Source organism: Mycothermus thermophilus, assembly GCF_041956435.1.
Source record: "Mycothermus thermophilus strain CBS 625.91 unplaced genomic scaffold VTJ04scaffold_3, whole genome shotgun sequence".
In the NCBI taxonomy this organism is placed as follows: Eukaryota; Fungi; Ascomycota; class Sordariomycetes; order Sordariales; family Chaetomiaceae; genus Mycothermus; species Mycothermus thermophilus.
The window spans coordinates 3,252,526-3,272,233 of record NW_027191429.1 but is presented as its reverse complement, the minus strand read 5'-3'; the positions used below and the strand labels follow the sequence as shown (position 1 = coordinate 3,272,233).

Sequence of the window (19,708 nt, the reverse complement as noted above, 5' to 3'; positions counted from 1 at the left end):
GTGACGATGGAGTAGATGCCTCGGTTCCAGAACCCCGGGTTATGTTTCACTGCAGGCCGCCCCATGCGGGATAGTTTCGAGGGCGTGGGGAGGTGGTGTTCACGCCGCGGCGTCCCACAAGCAAACCCCAAGTAACAGCTCAAGCTGCATGGTAACGGGCGTGACTACGCACTTAAGCGCGCTCGTTGATAAGGCACTCCCGCACCCTCTGCCGACGTGATAAGGTCGGGCTTCGTTCCCATTTCCGTTCCCGTGTACATCCGGGTCCTCCACGCGATAAGCTGTGAGAACGCCACCACGGGTCGACATCGGAGGTCACGATAAGGCTGAACATGGGGCAATGAGTATTGTCTGCAGTAGCGAGGTCAATGAGAGCGAGATACGGCACTTGACATGGTAGTCTTGTAGATTGCAATATATATGGTTGATCTGCGCATTGACTCCCGATCGTGATGATATTGTATATCCCCAGGGGCTTGGTTCTTGGAAAGCTCTATTATAAGCCGATTCAGTGTCTGTCGACGATATGGCTGACGAGAAGAAAGACCACAAGGCCCCGCCGACGCCGACGGACTCAACAATTGAACGTGGTCATGTCACCGAAGAGCTCCTTCTCAGCCCCAATGGCCTCCCTCTGTGGCCACAGCCTGTCCGAGGCGATGAACTTGATCCCTTGAACTGGTCCAAGTTCCAAAAACATGTCATCTTGGCCATTGTCATGGCTCTGTACGTTGTACCTGATGAGGCAATAATCCTTGGGTTGGCTGAACTTAGACTGACGTGTTGATGTTCACCCACCTAGGTACTTCATGTTCACTTACATCACCACGACCACTGTGCCCTCCTTCCCCGAGCTTGAAGAAACATACCAGGCCACTCTTGAACAAATCAATTGGACAGTAGCCATCCCGGCCCTCGGCCTGGCGTTGGGTCCCCTGATTTGGTCATCACCTGCCGACATCATCGGAAGGCGGACCATTGTCATTTTCGGTACTATTATTGCCCTGGGAGCTTCCATCGGCGCCGCCCTCGCCCCGACCTACAATGGCTACATGGCAGCACGCTTCTTTCAGGGTCTCGGTGTCAGCCCTGCCTCCAACGTCGGCCTGGCCGTCATCAACGACATCTTCTTTGAGCACGAGCGCGGGCAGAAGCTCGGCCTGTGGGTGCTGGCCATCGACATGGGCTTGCTCACCGGTCCCTTGATTGGCGGTTTCATCAACATGGTCAGCATGGACTGGCCGCAGTGGCTTTCCGCCATCCTGTTCGGCGTGATCCTCATCGCCGAGATCTTTTTCCTCCCCGAGACCCTCTATCCGCGCCACCTCATGCTGGCGCAGCAAAAGCGCCACTCCTCCGCGAGCACGACGACAAGCCATCCCGACGATGAGAAGAGCATTGGTGCCACCGAGATCTCGTCGGATCCGGATCATGCGGTGGTTCATGTGCCCAAGACCAAGAAGCTACCGTTCATCAACGTCACCCCATTGCCCGGTATGCAGCACCCCAAGATCTATGACACTCTGGTGCGCTTCATCAAGACTTTCAAGTACGCTGTGGTCCCATTATCCATCATCACCTACTGCTTCGGGTGGTACTGGTGGGTGCTGTCCATAGTGACCCTAGTCCCCGTGGCGTACGAGCAGTACCAGCCGCAGATTCAGGGCCTGCTCTTCCTCGGCCTCATCATCGGCACCCTCATCTCTGAGATCTTCTTCTCCGGTTCGCTGAGCGACTGGATTGTCGTCAAACTTGCCAAGGCCAATAACAACCAAAAGACGCCCGAGATGCGTCTCTGGCTGGCCTACCCCGCTGCCATCCTCACCGCGGTCGGCCTCATTGTCTGGGGCATCAGCATCGACAAGGGCTACCACTGGATGGTTGGCCAGGTTGCCTTTGCCCTGTGTAAGTTCCAACCCAATACCTCATGACAAATCATTGAAACCCATGCACTAATAATGCCTCCAAACAGTCGGTGCCGGCATCCAAATGGGCAACACGGCCGTGTGCTCGTACGTGGTGGACGCCTACCCCATGCAGAGCATGGCGACCATGACCTTCTACGCCGTCATGCTCAATATGTCGGCCTTCGTCGACCCATTCTTCATCGTCCCGTGGGTTGAAAACGTCGGCTTCACGTGGACGTTCGCCGGCCACGCCATCATCACCGTCTTCTTCTGCATTCCGATGCTCGGGCTCGTGCACCGCTTCGGCGGCGCCCTGCGCAAGTGGGCCGGGCCACCAACGTGGGTGAATCCCGAGTTTGAGGACAGTATAGGGCATTGAGGAGGGAGTTAATTAAAAGTTAATGTTTCTTTCTGTTGCTGTGTTATCATGTTATTATGTTCTTGGTTACTGGGGTGTACACTCAGGAGTGTAACGTTCCCTGGGATTTGATACCATTTTCAATCAGACTCGTTCTACATCACGTTTCACACAGCTACACTCATCTAAGCAGTGCTCTTCGCAACCCACTGAAAGTAAAATGAAGGCACTTTGGAATTGTACCTGTCGATTGTTGGAACCCCATCGACCTTCGATCTTGTAGGCTCTAATTTAACATCCATCCCCGGAAATGGCAGATAGCAGCGGTCCTTGATTCAACATACATTTTTCTTCACTGATATTGGCGACTCAATGAACCCGTCCCCTCGGCCTGAGTAACCGTCTCCATACTTCTGTCAATACTGCATGCAGACAGGTAGTTACATGAACTAATGGCTTTGTCAACTGCTGGAGCTTGAGAAGAACTCCTTGGCGAGACTGCCGTTTCCGGCGCCACAGCGCATTGGGCATAAAGATGACGTTTGCTATGTACAACTCGGGACAAGACAAATGGATTCTTTTCTGGATAAAGCTCGGGACACTTTGCTGGTCAACTTATATCACGAAACTGGAAGCTGGAAACCTGGGTATGTTTCGAGTCCCAGAACCCCCACTGACAACTAGGAAACCTTACTCATCTCATCCGACTAGGAATCCCAAACATCGTCCCTGAAACGATGCCCCCGCGCGCGAATAAAACCACCACCCAGCCTGCTGGCAAAACAGCAAGCAAGGTGACAAAACAGGTGTCTGCGACGGCTGCCAAAACGGCGGCCAAGACAGCTGCCAAAGCCGCGGCGAAAACCGCAGCCAAAACAGGGACTAAGACCGCGACCAAGATGGCTGCCAAAGCCACAGCAAAAACACTTGCCAAAACCACGGCGAAGATGCCTGCCAAAGCTACGGGCAAGACACCTGCAAAGACCGCAGCCAAAACGGCATCCAAAGTCACGGCAAAAATGACATCCAAGACCACGACGAATACAGGGTCTGCTGGGCCAGAGACTCGCGGAACAAAGAGAGCATCTTCAGGTCCCACCGAGTTCAAACAGTTCCTCCAGCTTCCCAAGGAGCTCCGAATCATGATCTACGACTTTGCTCTCCTCTGTGATTCCCCCATCAACATCGATGTCCGACCTGAGCAGTAAGAGCAGCCCCATAGCCATTATTATCCGGTTCTACTAGTCAATATCCAGTGCCGTATTCTAACCATCTAATTCACCGATCTTAGTCGCCGATTCGCCGAATCCGACAATCCTGCCCTGGGCCTGTTTACCGTGAGCAAGCTGGTGTCGGGGGAAGCCACCCCGCGCTTCTATAGCATCAACGAGTTCAAGTTCCGGTCAAGGGCGTGGAAAAAGAACGACAATGACGACCCTGACCAAAACCCCATGCTGACGAGCATGCTACGTTGGTATGTTCAGGAAGCCCCCCTGTATGCTTGCGTTGTGTCGGATCACGAGCCCTTTGGGCGTGTTGGGACGACGATATTATGATTCATCTTGATGGACGCTTAGTTCACGAACTGATTATACCTCAGGCTCGATCGAATTGGCAGAAATAATCAGTTCGTCAGAAACATTGGTAAGATAATACTTAGATCCACGCGGTTCTATCAACCTCCCATCCTCCCTCCCCGCTCTGCGACCCACCTCTCCATCCCCCTCTATGGCCCGGGTGCTGATGAGCACGACCCCCGTTCAGAGTACGTCGTGGAAATGGGATTCGAGAATCCAGGCGAGATCAATCAAGCAACGAACAACATTCGGGAGGCAATGAGGCGCCTACCGAACCTGCGCCGCTTCGCCTTCCATTACCAAACCGTCCGCGTCGTGAATTCAGAACTGTTTCAGAACCCATATTCGCCCAGGAATGTCGGTGTCCTATTCGCGAGGCAAATCCTACCGACGATATTCGGTCCGGATGTCGCTGTGAAGGTTATCCTGAGCTACCGGAGACCGGTTGTCCGGGACGAGCCCGAGGACGAAGATGAAGAGTAAGATGGGATGAAAGAGGGATGCAAAGCGGATGTTAGGGGAGGATATTGACGGTGCTCTCCTTGTCGACATCCCTTGATTTCCTATGCCTTACTAGAGAAGGGTGTGATGTTTTGGTACGCTTGTCAGATTTGCGCTTCAAGTGGGATCAACTTTGGAAGTATTAGATATGACTAAATCCTTGTTTGGGATTTTGGAGATGTATTTGTGCGTCGAACTATATGACAGGATATGGCCGGTTTGGGCCTGAGTCTGGCTTAGTCAGCCAGCCTCAGTTCTCAGCCTCCATCTCTGGCGGCCCAGATGGCCCACCTGGCGCCACCCCTCTCTGTGTATATATTCAGGGCTTCCGGGCCCTCTGGGACTCAGATAGTTTCTCAGAAGAATTAAAATCGCTTCCTTCACTTCATTCTGCATATGCCATCGTTCAGGTCTGGGCTCTGACTATGTCACAAACTAAGACTTTATTTGGAGTTTAATCGAGTCTTTGTTCATCCTACCGTGACTTTTTAAGCGAGTTAATCCGTTAGATACAACTTCAGGCTCTTCAAGTTACAGCTAATTAAATTTAATGACCCAAAGTTGCGTTCCAACTGGATGAAGGAGAATGACAAAAGCCCCAAACTCAAGTACCTCTCCAACCAAGGAGCAGACAGATGAGCCAACCCGCGCCCTGAGAGTTTTGATCCGCGCAGAGAATGCGGCAGATGACCAGCTATGGAACCCTACCCACGCAGCGAAGGTTTTGTAGTCCTCGGTTGTGATAGAGGATATTTCCAAGCTCAATGCCAATGATCTCTCGCTGCGAGGAAGCGGATGCCACACGCAAGGTAGCCGCCATGGCAGCACAGGAGGCAACATTTGACGCGACGGTTGCCAATACAAATAATACAAATGCAGACATTTGCAGACTTAAAACAAAACTTGACCCCAGATGTCTCTGCAAAAAGGGGGACATAAAGCAAACAACAGAAAAATTGCACCCGACGTGGGACTCGAACCCACAACCCTTAGATAGCTGCCAACGTGATATGTTAGAAGTCTAAAGCGCTAGCCAATTGCGCCAGCCGGGCCTCAGGCGTTCATTGGTCAGATTTCTTGGCTCATAATGCAACCCGATGTGGGTCGCGCCTGCCGTTCTTGTGACCCAGTTCGGTCTTCGCCCAAAGGATCTGCAGAGATAAAGACTCAAGGACGAAACGTTAGGCTCTGAGAGAATGAATTGTCATTTTTCATTATTGCTTATCCGGGAAACTAGCAGAATAAGCGTAATGCCTTCGTCGCCTGGTCGACTCGGGCCTCCACCGTTACAACGAGAGAGAAGCTGGGTGGGGCATGAACGAGAATAGAAAGACTGCTCAAGGTTCAAAGGATAAAAAGGATCCATTGGGTTGATTAGACAAACGCTGATCAGTCACAGAGGTACCTTACAGAGGTACCTTACCACTATGATTGTTTCCTCACTTTTAATCTATACGAGATCTAATTACTGTACAAGTAGATGCGGACGGGAAGAATCATCTTATTCCAGACGTTTATTTCCCAACGAAGTACGACTGTGAGATGACAAGATCTTTGTATTCAAAATCCAAAATCCGCGAGATGATTTTCTTATGTACATGCCCGGCGCACACCAATATATGCATCGTAACAAAGCCAAAGAACCACCCACAATGCAAGTACCCAACTTCTACCGACCACATACCCGACCATCCGGTTTTTGTCTATAAGCTCCTTTTAATAATCTCACGTCCCCTCCTGTCCCAAACCTCATCAGGACCCCATCAGTTAGCAACGCCAGCATAGATCGGCTTCACCGTCACCGTGGGCAGGGTCACAATGTCCGTAACCGTGGGGTGCTCGTCGTTGAACTGGCGGGCGACCTTGCGAGCGTTGCCGACGGCGAGGGGCTTGACGACCACGGTGGGCAGGTCCACAATGTGCGTGACCGTCGGCGCCTCCTCTTGGCGGGGATACTTGGCGTCGGCGGTGATCTTGGGAGTGATGGTCACCGGCTCCAGGGTGATGACGCGGGTGAGGGTCTTGGTCACGAAACCGCGGGCATGGTTCTGGGTCTCCCGAGGCGGGTTCACAGTCACTGTCACCGTGGGGAGTTGGACCGTATGCGGAACGGTCGGCGGCGCCTTGACCTGGCGGACGTCGAGAGTGGCCTCGGGGTCACGCGGCCGGACAGTGATGGTCGGGAACTCCTTGCTCACGGTCTTCGGCTGGCGGCGGGCGTCAAGAGTGGCCTCGCGGGGACGGACCGTGATGGTAGGGAAGTCGGTGCTAACCGTAGGTCCCTGTTGACGCCGGGGTCCAAGGCTAGCCTCAGGGTCACGGGGCCGAACCGTCATGGTTGGGAAGTCCTTGCTCACTGTCGGTGGCTTCTGCCGCCGGGCATCGAGGGTGGCCTCCGGCTCCGGCTCACGGGGACGGACCGTAATGGTCGGGAAGTCGGTGCTTACGGTAGGCCCCTGCTGACGCCGGGCCTCGAGCTCCTGGAACGGGCCCTGCGCCTCGTGGGCAACCGGCAGAGCCATGGCAAGGCTCCCGAGGAGCGAGACCAAGACTGCAGAACGCATATTGAGAAGGTACGACGTAGAACGCAGCTAAGAAGACCAGAGCCAGACAAGAAGAGTCAACGAATCCTCAGTTAGGAAGGTGAGAAGACACAGAAAGTGTTCTGAGAAAGGAAGGTGAGATTGTGTCGTAAGTTGGGATAAAGCCATCGTTTATATAAGTCTGTAAGAACTCCTCAGATGTCCATATTCTCTGCATCCAAGCTCGTCCACTATACCTCCCGTCCACCTTCACAACCACAAATCCTGCTCCATCCGACGCACCATCATCGCCACAACGGAGTCCAAGGTGTCTCCCCGTGAAGCGACTTGAAAGAAAGAGGAAACAAGGAGGAACTCCTCCGAGCGAGAACGCTCTCTGTTGAGCCATGAAGCTTGTTTGACCCAATTTAGGAGGGCACCGACTATATTATCTGGTTTAAGTCCGGCTAACAATTGTGTTAGAGAAACACTCTGCTCAGTCGTTGATAGGCTAGCTCTTGAGCCGAGAAACTCAACAATGTTGCGGACGTGACGTGCCCTTGTCTAACGTCAGTCGCTTTGATGCATCAACGGCCCGAATCCAGAGATGGGAGATCTGGGATCCTGGTGGAGATGGAGTCAGTCTTTCCATGGTACACCATAGCCCTATGCGACACAGCGGCGGGGAAATGGTTATGCTGCCGTTTCAGAGACAATGGCGAAATTTCTCGTCATTCAGGTCACCATAGCGGGAATATTTGCAAGCGTTTCTACTGGATTTCAGATGACTGCCTGATGGTTACACCAAGTCCAAGGAACACCATAAACACATTTGAAAAGCCAAGTTGACTCGACCAAGTGACGCAGTTGTCTCTTGAGTCCTTTGATCCAATTAACTATCGGCTTTACGTAAATTACCCGTAGAGACTTGCGGGATGTTTGAGTTATATAGTATGCCGCTGCTATGTAACCCACAGCTTCATCAAGTCTGTCGTGGGCGGTTTCCTTTGACACAATTGCGCGCTATCCCTATTCCGTCAAAGCCAAGCGAATGCGAGACTTCTGAGGACTCAAGCACGTGAGAAATGTCACGGCTCCAAGATGCCAAAGTGTAAAACAACCCTCATTATGAAGGCAACTCGACGTCTACGTCGGTAGAAAATCGCCGACTATAGCGCCGAAGATGATCACGCGACTGTCAGCTTCGGCAAAAACTGTAACTACAGGATGGTTCTGGTGTCAATGCTGAGATGCTCCTGGCTGTTTCTTGGAATCTGGGGAAAAACAGGGACCCCGGCTTCTCTTCCGACTTCCCCAGTCCAACGGCTTAAGATTTGAATTAATGGATAGGCACTAGTACCACTACACTCTTTCGCGTAGCCTTACCTCTGTGGTTAAACATCAAGAAGATGTTTAGATGCATCGCTTGACATGGTCCTCGTTCAGTGTTGTGGCATTGTGCTGCTCAGACTTTGAGGCCTGGCACATCCAATCTCCTAACCAAGTCCAGATGAGGCAAATCCTGGAAGCATACGTGTTCAAGCAAACTCACAGCGGCTTTCAATGGCAATTTGCAATTGCTCTCTTGCGGCATGGAAGATTGGAGATTCAATTTTCCCTTGAGTCCTGTCGGGTGTTGTGGTTCCTGGTTTCTGTTTTAGGCTGAGTTCTGAGACCATTTTGGGAACTCAAACGTTACAATGCATTCAAGCGCTTCACAGCCAAGTGGTACCGTCAAAGCGATGGCAAAGCACTAGCACCACCCGTTCCAGGGCACCACTCAGGCACTTTAAACACTTGAAGGGATAGGCTCTGAATGATTGACACGGTCGGTACCAGACAGTCAACGTGTTGTCAGAGGGAGTTATGGACTTTGCAAGGATGATGTGACCCGACTTACACTGAAAAGTGTTAGTTGCCAACAAAACCTCATCATGTAGGGAGGGCTTCTATGGAAGTCGAGTTTCCAAACCAGGCACACTCACAAATCCCTTTTTGTCCTCTCGCGAGCGAGGGGATCCTGCCTAGTCTCCCCATGGTGCTCGACGACCATAAAGTACCAGCACATCCCCGTTCTTTCAAACAACTTCCACAGACCCATTTGCAAATGATGCAATAATACTGTGCGGTTGTGCACCAGCTTGGTTGTCAGCTTTTAGCTTGTCAAGTGCCTGCCGATGCCCAAGGGTATTACGCCCCGCATCGTAGGCTAACACGACTTCGACACAGAATGACCCGTGCCGAGAAGTTTCCACGACCAACACAACAAGCTCTTGCGGGGTGTCTCCCCAGTGGCCTCCGTTTGCATCATCTCTCTTAATATCAACGAAATCTCACGTCCCAGCCAACCCCAACAACCCATTGAGAAGACTCACCAATTGCCATTCACAAGCTCCGGTGTGGACCATGTCCTTACCGGTCGAAAGCTCCGCGTGAGTATTAATATATTGTCCGGGTCGCAAGCGGCAAATTGGTGGGAGACGGATGCCCTTGAGTTGGTTGGTGCCCCAACGTCCTCGAGTGACAGGCCATGGTTGCAACAGGCCACACAAACAGACAGCCTTGCTGTCTGAGAGGGGGATTAACATGAAGAAGCTTCTCAAAGTCACCTAATGGGGTGGGTATAATAACGGGTTCTTTGATTCTGCGATTGGTGACATACGTCTGCCACCTGGATCGTGAAGGCCGCGCGTCTCGCTTGGAGAAGGCAGCAAGCGGGAAAACTAAAATGGGTGAGGAAAAGAGCCATAATCAAGGTGAGCGGATAAAGTGTTCAGTGCCAGATGGAAATTGCGTAACGATGGTCTCTTCATACCTTAAGACTCAAGGAGTCATCTAAATACTCCGTATTAACCAAACCCGACATTACTCGTCTTCCCCTGCAATCGTGTGCCTCTGAATCAAATTCTTGATCTTCTCGTTCCTCCCATACTCAACCGCCTTCAGCAGCTCCCTCTTACACGCTCCCTTGTTATCAGCGATACCAGTCGAGATGGTCGCAGTCAAGTGACTCGCCATCTTCAGCCGGCCATCGCTCTTCTGGAACTTGTAAATCAACCTCTCCATCAGCTCCGGAGTGACTCTTCCATCAAACCGGTTTTTGCACTCCCAGAATATGCTCTCGTAGAGCAAGGAAACGCCCGCGATCATCTTGAAAAGCACCATGGCCGTTTGGCCGCTGGTCAGTGGGCCAAAAATGTTGAGTGACATGAGAAACTGGGCGCCGATGCGGTCGAGCACTTTCACGTCAAAGCATCCTTGAAGAATCCTGTTGCGCATTTTGGATGACAGGATCAATCTGTCGCAACCAGGGATGCGCCAGACTGTGTTGATGGTGGCGAGGATCCTGTTGAAGGCGCTGTAAAGACCAATGGCGCTGACGAAAGGAACGAAGGGAATCGTGTTCAGACTGACAGTGCGCCAGAAGGTGGCCATGCCTGCGTTGATTGAGGCTGTAGGGCAGTGTCAGCAATGAGGGTGTCTAATAGACGGCGAACCATAGGATCGAGATCTTACCTTGCAGTTTGACATCGGCCGAATGCGCCTGTGCTGCGGCCCACAACAATTTCAATCCGTCTTCCAGAAGAATCTCACGCGTCTCCTGAACAAGCGTGTCGACACCAGATATCGGAGGCCCGGCTCCATTTTCATCATCAGGCCGAATTCCAATGCGCGTGATGGCAACTCGATTCCTTCTCTCGAATGTTCTCTCGAATTGGCCGCGATACTCCTTCTCGTACTTCGCAACGGCTGCATTATAGGCTAATTTTCGCAAGCGTGGGATGTCGGGCCTAAAGTTTCCGTTTTTCATCTCCTCGTTGATCAAATTGATGAGGGCATCGTCGACCAGTTTGTCAAACTGAGTAAATACGACCACTACAGGAATGTTTCCAATGTCGGCCTTCTGGAAGAAGTGAAGCTCGGCCTCTTGGATCGGTCGATTGGAACTGCAGCTGATGCAATGCCAAATACGATGGAGTTGGCCGGCGAGGCGGTGTTGCTTCTTGCGGAACTGGATGAAATCAGTGATGGTGTTGACGCAGCTGAGATCACCGGCTTCGAAGCCGCCCGAGTCGTGAATGATGAGATTCTCATTGGCCCCTTCGAATGTGAGAGGATACCACACTCTTTCCATGGCCGTTCCAACAGAGTAGTGGCTTATTCCTGCCTATCAAGGGGATCAGTTGTTTCTTGTTGAGTCACTTACACAAAAGAAGACGAGGAAAGAAACTGAGTCGGTCAGGTAATACTTGGGAAAATACCTTTTCAGGAGAGATGCCAAAAGCCTTGGAGCAAATGGTGGACTTGCCAACTGCAGCTCTCCCGATGATGAGAATTCGAAACTTGTCGCATGCCTCCGGGAGATTTAAGAGCTGGGCTGAAGGTGCCTCATTAATGACCTTAGAGGTGTCGACATCTAAGCGATAATCATCATCATCAACGTTGAGATTGAGAGGAGAGTGGGGAGGGGAGCGTCCTGTGCCGGGCATTTTGGGGTTTTGACGTAAGTTTACGAGTGGGTTGAAGGGGAGGCCAGACCGGGAGAAACACAGTATTAAACCCTCCATTTTTATATCTACCACAGGTGCTCCCTCGATAGATAGCCATACCCTTTTCATGATGTCCGGATATCAGCAACCAACACATGGCTTGTAGCTGGAGACGGGACTGTACGTCCGGGTGTTGATCGCAAGGCTGAGAGAAGTGGACATGCATCGATCATGTACAGGAGGGTCGCGACTCGTTTCCGTGGGCTGAGGCTCGCCGACAATATGGATGGCTCAGGTGGCACTGATGGTCTGAGAAAAGGGAAACATCTCAGAGCACTCTTCACGGGAGAGGTTTGGGGTGCTGGTCGTGACAGAACAGCAGCATGTCCTGGCCAGGAAGCGGTATGGCCATTTCCATTTGTCGTTGAAAATGCAGCCACCATGCCGATTTGAGTTGACAAGAGAAGTTGACATGACAAAACTTGTTGACTGGACAAATCCCACGCCTCCTAACACAGGCCAACAAATCTTGTCCTCATGCCTATTTTCTCACAAGGATAAGGTAGGCAAGCTTATCTCCAGTCTCACGCAAGATACCTCGGAAAATGCCGATGAGCAATAGAAGGCTGAGGAACCGTCAAGAAATTCTCTCGATTCCTGTCGTCATATGCGGCGTCTGTGGTGATGGGACTCGAGGGTCGTGCGGTAGCCGAGACTGCAAGAGACCACGACGAGAGTGGGCATGCCCGTCGCCATCAGATACCTAACCAAAATGCATCTCCTGATCAAGCAACACGAGTGAAGAAACTGGGTTCTGGAGGCATGATTCAACAAAAATAGTGATCACTATGAGTTTAAATTGCGAATCTCCCTTCTTCCTCCTCCGGGACAGATAGCGGATGGAATGCTATTGTTTGCATACGCCAAAGGTGATTCGAGCAACCATGATGCCGCCGGCCAACCAACCACTGGTCCAACACATCCATAGCCGCTGAGTTGCGGCGTATGGATGTGGTTGGGTGAGCTCACCAAACCCTTCGAACCGTGACCTCTATGATCTCAGGAACAACTTCCCTGGACTAGAACAACCGCAAACCCAAGTTCCTCTCTCAGGTCGGGGTTCAGTGTTGGACACCTTGATGCTGGAAGCAATATCTGGGAGAGGACAAGATGGGCCAGCACAATCCGACATGTCTATACCTCACACTCCTGGATTTCTGGATGCCAGTGACTTGATTTGGAGAACATCGTTGACGTGTTTGGTACCTGAGGTTGCGGAGTTAAGCGTCTTTAATAAACGCAGGACATCCTGCAGGAAGATGGTGAAAATGAAACCAACGAGGTAAAAGACGTGGGAAACAAAAGGCGAAATAACCCGATGGTCTGAAAAAGAGAAAAAGATCACCGTCCAGCCCTACTCCCGCGCCGGACGAGTAGAGGTGGAACGGTTACGAAAAACCCCGGTGGTTTTTGCTGCCGACACGACTGGGGGTCGAACCCAGAACGTTTTCGATTTACGACGTGGGCGTGCCTGGCGAATCTAGGTGCCTCCTCTCAATACCGCTCGGCCACACTCGGGTGTGGCCATTGAGAGGAGGCGGTTGGAAAGGATGGCCAGAGCTTGGGCTAATATTGTCCCGGCGAGAGGACAAACGTGAGGACCTTGAAGGCGGGCAGCCAGGTAAGGACTCATCACTGAGCTGACCATGTCGTATCGCCGTTTGACATCTCTCCAGTGTGCCACGGTCACTTCATCTTATTTGCAACAGTATATTGAAATCGATACATACGATCATCAACAGGAGAGAATCATCAAGTATGTCTTCCACAGCACCGCCGATGAGAACCATAATCATGTCTTGATATCCTCTATGTTTTTTCATCCGTATCTAAGCCGCTTTTACCGCCAACTTGTCCTTCATCTCGCTCTTAATCCTCGTAATCGTCCCAGGGCCGCCATAAACCAAACCCGTATACACCATCGCCACGCTGGCGCCGGCGTTCAGCACCTCAAGTGCCTGCTCCCCGTTCGTAATTCCTCCCGTAGCGAAAATAACCTTCCGCGGAGGAAATACATCACTTAACCCGGGTGTCTTCAGGCTGTAGCCATCCAGCATCTTGCGGTACCTCTCCACGAGGTTCCTCGTGCGCTCAAACATCGCCGGGCCCGAGAACCCGCCCTCCTCCGCCAGGTTCTTCTGCTCGTCCCGGTTGAGCTTGATTCCCTTGGGCACCAATCCCGTCCTCCTCTTGGTGGTGTTGCCAACAATCACCCCATCCACGCCGCTCGCCCATACCGCCTGCACAACCCCTTCAATCTGCGCATCATCCTCTTCGTCCGGCGACACTTTGACCATAACCCGCGGCTTCGTCTTCCTGCTCGGCGTGCGGCGCGCCTCGTCGACCACCGCGCCTAACAACCTCGCCAGCGGCTCCGCGGCCTGCAGGTCCCGCAGCCCCGGGGTATTGGGACTGCTCACGTTGACGACCAGCACATCCGCGTACGGCGCCAGCCGCTGCACGCAATACACGTGGTCGTCAATGACGGCCTGAATATCCCTCTCGTCCGTCTTTTTGTTCTTGGCGATCTGCACGCACAACAACCTCCCGGGCTGCAAACTACCCACGGGCAGCGCGTCCCCGGCGGCGCCGTTCAGCACCTCTTGCTCCGTTAGCCCCACGGACTTGGCAAACTTGCGCAGCCTGTCGCGGAGGCGTGCGGCCATGGCGTCGGCGCCGCGCGAGTTGAGGCCGTAGCGATTGATGAGACCGTCCACAGCCGGGATGCGGAACACGCGCGGACGCGGGTTGCCTGGCTGGGGCAGCGGGGTGCAACCGCCGACCTCGACGACGCCGGCGCCGAGGGCGAAAAGGGGGTCGGGGATTTCAGCGTCTTTGTCGAGGCCGGCGGAGATGCCGATGGGGTTGGCGAGAGGGAACCCGTAGACGGTGGTGCTCAGGTTAGCATCGTCAAAGGTGAGGCGCTCGCGGGGGTGGAGGCCGAAGGAGTAGAGGGTTTTGAGAGCGGCGGTACCGGCGTGGTGGGCGTCTTCGGCGTCAGGGAAAATGACGCGTAGGAGACGCGGGATAAGCCATTGGTGGACGGAGGCGCGGGTGTCGGTGACGTAGTAGTAGCCGAAGCCAGCGGTGACGGCGAGAATGCTGCCGATGAGGGTGTTGCGGACCGTGGAGGTGCCGGACGGGGCGGCCTTGGTCGAGGCGGGGCGACGAGGAGGGAGCCGGTTGAACCTTGCTGCTGGGATAGCGAGGGGTCGGAGGCTTGTCGTTAGAGAGCGCCGGGCGCAGAAGGAGGCACCCGCCATTTTGAGCACAGCCGTCGCGCAGTGCCGGCGCTCAATGGGGCGAGGAAGAATCGGGATGCTGTCGAAGAAGAATTTTGAGGGTTGAGATCAGACTGGGCACTGAAGATGGAGGTGCGCTTCTTTGTGGTTGTGGTGCTTCACATGCATGCCAAGACGGGAGAGTGGGGGTGGGACGGGGATGTGGTCCGATCTCCGTCTGTGCCTTGGTTCCTGGCCGACCACGCCAACCTTCTTCCAACATCCAACATCGTTTGTCCAAGACAGAGAACGCCGTCTATTCCAAGACCTGACAGAATGTATCTAAGAGAGTAAGCAAACCCCCACACTGACGCCCGCACCCGTCTATACGACCGTCCCAAATCCGAGCGGATGCTCATTCCCATCACGCCGCAACCTCAATCTCCGCTTCCGACAGCTTCTCCGCCTTCATCGCCATTCGCTGCTCAGCCAGCCTGTTCAGGTAACTCAGGTAGGTCTGCCATCCAACAGCGATCACGCCACCAAAGACTGGTCGGTATTCGAGCGGCAAGAAAGCGAAGCTGAAGGCAGTAACGGCAGGCCACAGCTTGCACGAGTTGACGCAGCTAACGGGCACGGTATGAACGATGCGATCCCATGTCTCCGCCAGCGTGGCCCCTGACAGCAGGGCCTGCATGCCGAAGAAGTAAGTGTTGAAGACGGGCGTGAAGCAGATCTGGTTTACCACCACCTTGGTCGCAATCGAGAGCAACCGCGACGGGTAGTTGAAGCTCTCAGAGAGCCACACAAACCTGTGAACAACAGTTAACCGAGGAAGGCGGTTCTGGTATGAATAGCCGCGCAGGCGGCTGAGTTGATCTCACCAGTGATAACTGGGGATTGACGACAACGAGCCGATCAAGAGCGACCGTACCGTCCGGGTTGGGTCATAATCCCGTCCTCCCATGCTCTGGGCCGAGACTATGCCACGTCAGCTATGATTTTACTTAATGGGGACTTGTCGAAGGGTTGTCGCACTGTCGGAACATAGGTAAATAAACAACGACGTGCACACTTGCGTGACGTATGGCCTCTTGCGTTGGGCACGCGCGTATGCCTGAGCAGCGCGCGTCAGGGGTCCCAGGCGCTGCCAGAAGTTGAGTGTCGGCACATTGTTGGGCGTGGGGACCTGGTCCTGAGGCCGCGGGGGGGTATGGAGACTTCGCTTGGCTGTCTTGCTGTTGAGGTCGGTGCCGTTGTTGGTGTTGGACGAATATGTGCGGCGCTGACGCTGCTTGCGGAGGATGTCGATGTGTCGCCGGATGGCACTCCTACAAGCCGAACACACGGCCATGCCGCTGTCGAAACGAAGGTATTAAAACGTATTATAGATATAGAAGGACTTTAGGGAACCTGATAGAGTCTCTAAGGATACCTAATTTATGAGGCTGAAAGGAGGAGACGGCTAGGAGGGTCCTGTCAGGAGGTGCCCGTTGCTGTCAAGATGGTAGGGCTGAGATGGAACCTGTCAGCCTTGAGCCCCGTTTCAGGGGCCACAACGTTTTGCGGCTGGGCGCGGCATTTCTGCAGCGTTCGGCCGAGAGCGGTGTTGCAACTGCGGCTCCACTTGTGCGACAAGGGCACGTGGCAAAATGCAGAAAGGTGCAATCGCGGGCCTGAATCACGATCCGACACGATCTTACGGAGTATGTTGGACAAAATCAACTCGAGAACTCCCCAGGACGCCCAGAATAACAACATGCTCCTATAGGGAACCGAGCTGATACTTGGTTGAGAATCACCCTCTTTCCTCTCTGATTTCTTGGGCCGGTCTTCAACATAAGTTTAGGTTGAAGTCATTTAGGGTTAGGGTTCGGCTACTCGTCGGGTGCAGCACCGGGACCTCGGGATTTACCTGCGTTCATTTCCGCGTTGCATCCAACGGCTCGGAGTCATTTCCGGGACACATGCATCCGCGAAAGTTTTTCAGCATCGCAACAACAAAATTGAGTCACAGGCACATTGATGCAAAACTGTGAAGCCAAAACAGACAACCCGTCTATTAGATTACGCCGCCTTATGCATCATTATGACAGTAAACTCCGAGAAGACACCCAATTTGCACCACGCTAAATCCCTGACCCAACTTATCAACGGACTGATTAATGACTGACCAACTCCCTAACCCCCCACTTCTTCTCTTCTCTTAATGCCGCATCTTGAGCCAGGAGAAATCCCAGCCGCCGCGGTGCTCGTGATGCTGGACCGTCGACTCGGCCGGGCGCTCGCCGATCGCCTTGAGAACGCGGAGGTGCTCGGTGCGGAGCTTCTCGAAGTCTTCGTCGAGTTGCTTGTGCCAGGGGTACAGTACGCCGACCTGGAAGGCCAGGGCCGACGAGGCGACCACGAAGTTGGTGCAAGAAACGATGCGAGTGATGACGGCCATTGTAATTGTGGTGTTGGCGATGTAGGTGATTGATGTTGTGTTGCCTAAAGGTGGGCTTGCGAGGTTGGTGACCGCTTCTTTGGAATCGGCAGGAAGTTCAAAGGTTCCCAGTTGCGATTAAAGACGTACTGTGACCTGAACTGTGTAGATAGATGGCGGCGGCGTAATCTGTGAAGAAGACGAGTCTCCGGCGGTACGGGTATCACAGCGATGGACCACGAAATGAGGGATCGTGGTTCACGTAGTGGTGTCCGCGAAGAAAGGAGCGTTGTGTTTGGGAAGAAAAGGAGACGAAGTTTGCCTGAGGGACCGAGTCACATAAGGTATTTGCAGTCGCTACGAAGTTGGTCCGTGCACGATATTGACGCCTAAAAACCACAAAATCAGGCGTAGCCGAGGTCCCGTTTTACCTAATTGCGAGCGCGTCTTCCTCGTGGCCACCCGAAGCGCGAGACTGTGAAGGCGAAACCTGAAGATTCAGGGTCCCGTTCTTTCACCTTTTTTTGCGGCAATGCCCGATACGCCGACCCGCCAAGGCAAGAGACCCACATATTTTTCCCACGACCTTGGATCTTCCCAGTCAGGAAAGTCCAGCCTGAATCATGTTTGTCTGATTCGCGTGAAAAAGCGGGGCGACCGGGGAACTTCCTGGCAGACGTCACGGCTCCACCGAGACTTCCATTGCTCTAACACAGCATCCATGGCTCTGTGTGACCGGCGCAAGGCACTCAATTTGATCGAGATCGCGAAGAAGTCGATCCCTACTGACTCCCAGAGTAGGCCTGAATGCCAGGAACATTCCTCGTCGCTTGCACAGCTCTGCGGCAGTGTGACAACTGATGGACTCTGCTCTATCCACCTTTAAGATGGTTCAAACCACAAAAGTACTTGAAGATGCCCGCATCGAGCTTATAGTCATCGAGCCTAATCCAGGGATGCACCGCGTCATGAAGAAGAGGCGATGCTTAACGTTCACATGCTTCAGGGTCTTCGCTGGAATTGAGGGGCAAAGGCGGCGAACCTAACATCATCACCATTGACGTCTGGATAGAAGTTATTTCGGACATGTGGTGAAACCCCAGTCTGTTCTGCTTGTTGACCGAAAGTCCCAGAGAGTTGTCGTCCCTTGCAAGGTATCATTTCAGCGAGACCTATTTCCCAGACTTGGGATCTGAACATTCCCCGCAATTGGCTTGACATCCGTCCTGCAGACTTCGCGGATCCGAGATCGACTTGACTCGAGAGGCACAGGATGAAGATCCTCCAGAACTTCCCAACCGTGTTATAAACGTCAGATAGCACTCCAGCTCGACACGCTTTTCTTGTCGAGACGAAGGATCGCAAAGGTCGGTATATAGCCCTCAGTCATTGCTGGGGAGCCAAGACAACAGTTGTGCCAAAGACAGAGCCCGGAAATGTACACGACAGAATGCGTGAGATTCCTCTTGAGTACCTGACAAACAATATCAAGCACGATATTGAAGTCACGCGCACCTTGGGTTTCCAGTATCTCTGGGTCGATTCTCTCAGCATCGTTCAGGATGATCCTCAAGACTGGGAGGAGCTGGAGTCAGTCAAAATGGCCGAAATTTATAGCCGTGCGAGCTTGACCTTAGCCGCACCCAATAGTGCGTCAAGCGATGAAGGCTTCTTGAAGTTGCGGCCTACTCCTCGTCGAACCGTCATGCTGCCATTCCAGGATGAATCCAGGATTACAACTGGTTATTTCACAGTTGCCGACGTAGCTATCGAAAGTGAGGGGGAGTTCACTGATGAGTTTCTCTCGGACGTTCACGGGAGCTCACTGCCCGGGGCTGGACCTTGCAGGAACGTCTGCTCTCCCGGCGTGTGGTGTTCTTTGGAGCAAACCAGTTGCATTGGGAGTGTCGTTCGGCGCATTGGAGTGAGCGCACGCGTTTGCGACCCATCGAGTTTAACGAGAAATCGTTCATTCACGGACTACTCGAGACGTGCCACATACCTGTCTTTAGGACGAGAGATGTGAAGGATCATGCAAAATTGGTCAACGACTGGTACTGGATTGTTTCTACCTTCACCAAAGGTCAGTTGACGAACAATTCGAACAAACTCCCGGGAATGCCGGGCATAGCAAAGGCTATCCGAAAGGCACTCGGTCACAATTTCGACACCTCGAACAAAGCAGGATAATGGGTGCATGACCTGCCCCAAGCACTGCTGTGGACAACGTTCGCCCCTGATATCGGAACCGGCGCCCCATGACCATCTTGGTCCTGGATATCAAGGGATGCTGCAATTTTCCCAAATCAGCAGAGGATGGCCAGAGCGTGACTGATATATTTAATGTTTCATGGGAGAACTTAGTCCCTGCTGGCGGCGATCCATACAGCCGGGTAGAACAAGGCGCGCTTGTATTTACAGGCTACATTAAACAGGCGCCCTCGCTGAGGCCTGGCCGGACGACACGTCGGCTCGGTGGGCCCTACGGCGTGCCAATATGCTCTTTTTACTAGGTAGGCCCCGACTCTCTCTGAGAGCCCGGTGCAGGTGCGAAGCGAAGCGCGGTCCTCCACCACACGCAGCGCCCACAACGCAGCGATCCCACCCACAGAAGCCCCCTTTCCCACAAAATCCAGTCCACCGCAGC

General features: G+C 53.2%; 9 protein-coding genes and 1 non-coding gene across 10 annotated transcripts; 4 read left to right on the top strand and 6 right to left on the bottom strand.

Annotated features, from left to right (window-relative positions):
* Positions 1-526: 526 nt before the first annotated feature.
* On the top strand, positions 527-2,286 carry VTJ04DRAFT_5348 (uncharacterized protein; the record flags this gene model as incomplete). The annotated part of the gene is made up of 3 exons (XM_069363454.1): positions 527-726; positions 803-1,905; positions 1,973-2,286. 3 exons carry the CDS (start codon positions 527-529, stop codon positions 2,284-2,286), a joined length of 1,617 nt encoding a protein of 538 aa, XP_069220299.1.
* Positions 2,287-3,002: 716 nt separating this feature from the next.
* On the top strand, positions 3,003-4,325 carry VTJ04DRAFT_5347 (uncharacterized protein; the record flags this gene model as incomplete). Its single annotated transcript, XM_069363453.1, has 4 exons — positions 3,003-3,469; positions 3,557-3,739; positions 3,866-3,909; positions 4,030-4,325. 4 exons carry the CDS (start codon positions 3,003-3,005, stop codon positions 4,323-4,325), a joined length of 990 nt encoding a protein of 329 aa, XP_069220298.1.
* A 977-nt stretch (positions 4,326-5,302) lies between these two features.
* On the bottom strand, positions 5,303-5,395 carry VTJ04DRAFT_t60. The gene has a single exon. It is a non-coding gene; the product is annotated as a tRNA-Arg (tRNA).
* Positions 5,396-6,106: 711 nt separating this feature from the next.
* On the bottom strand, positions 6,107-6,907 carry VTJ04DRAFT_5346 (uncharacterized protein; the record flags this gene model as incomplete). The annotated part of the gene is made up of 1 exon (XM_069363452.1): positions 6,107-6,907. The coding sequence occupies one exon, from the start codon at positions 6,905-6,907 to the stop codon at positions 6,107-6,109; it is 801 nt and encodes a 266-aa protein (XP_069220297.1).
* Positions 6,908-9,730: 2,823 nt separating this feature from the next.
* Positions 9,731-11,000, bottom strand: VTJ04DRAFT_5345 (uncharacterized protein; the record flags this gene model as incomplete). The annotated part of the gene is made up of 2 exons (XM_069363451.1): positions 9,731-10,317; positions 10,382-11,000. The coding sequence occupies 2 exons, from the start codon at positions 10,998-11,000 to the stop codon at positions 9,731-9,733; spliced, it is 1,206 nt and encodes a 401-aa protein (XP_069220296.1).
* A 2,244-nt stretch (positions 11,001-13,244) lies between these two features.
* Positions 13,245-14,678, bottom strand: VTJ04DRAFT_5344 (uncharacterized protein; the record flags this gene model as incomplete). The annotated part of the gene is made up of 1 exon (XM_069363450.1): positions 13,245-14,678. One exon carries the CDS (start codon positions 14,676-14,678, stop codon positions 13,245-13,247), a length of 1,434 nt encoding a protein of 477 aa, XP_069220295.1.
* Positions 14,679-15,060: 382 nt separating this feature from the next.
* VTJ04DRAFT_5343 (uncharacterized protein) lies at positions 15,061-15,990 on the bottom strand (the record flags this gene model as incomplete). Its single annotated transcript, XM_069363449.1, has 3 exons — positions 15,061-15,448; positions 15,521-15,617; positions 15,675-15,990. The coding sequence occupies 3 exons, from the start codon at positions 15,988-15,990 to the stop codon at positions 15,061-15,063; spliced, it is 801 nt and encodes a 266-aa protein (XP_069220294.1).
* A 150-nt stretch (positions 15,991-16,140) lies between these two features.
* VTJ04DRAFT_5342 (uncharacterized protein) lies at positions 16,141-16,809 on the top strand (the record flags this gene model as incomplete). Its single annotated transcript, XM_069363448.1, has 2 exons — positions 16,141-16,342; positions 16,703-16,809. The coding sequence occupies 2 exons, from the start codon at positions 16,141-16,143 to the stop codon at positions 16,807-16,809; spliced, it is 309 nt and encodes a 102-aa protein (XP_069220293.1).
* Positions 16,810-16,845: 36 nt separating this feature from the next.
* Positions 16,846-17,115, top strand: VTJ04DRAFT_5341 (uncharacterized protein; the record flags this gene model as incomplete). Its single annotated transcript, XM_069363447.1, has 1 exon — positions 16,846-17,115. The coding sequence occupies one exon, from the start codon at positions 16,846-16,848 to the stop codon at positions 17,113-17,115; it is 270 nt and encodes an 89-aa protein (XP_069220292.1).
* An 11-nt stretch (positions 17,116-17,126) lies between these two features.
* Positions 17,127-17,784, bottom strand: VTJ04DRAFT_5340 (uncharacterized protein; the record flags this gene model as incomplete). The annotated part of the gene is made up of 3 exons (XM_069363446.1): positions 17,127-17,383; positions 17,493-17,536; positions 17,720-17,784. 3 exons carry the CDS (start codon positions 17,782-17,784, stop codon positions 17,127-17,129), a joined length of 366 nt encoding a protein of 121 aa, XP_069220291.1.
* Between the last annotated feature and the right edge of the window lie 1,924 nt (positions 17,785-19,708).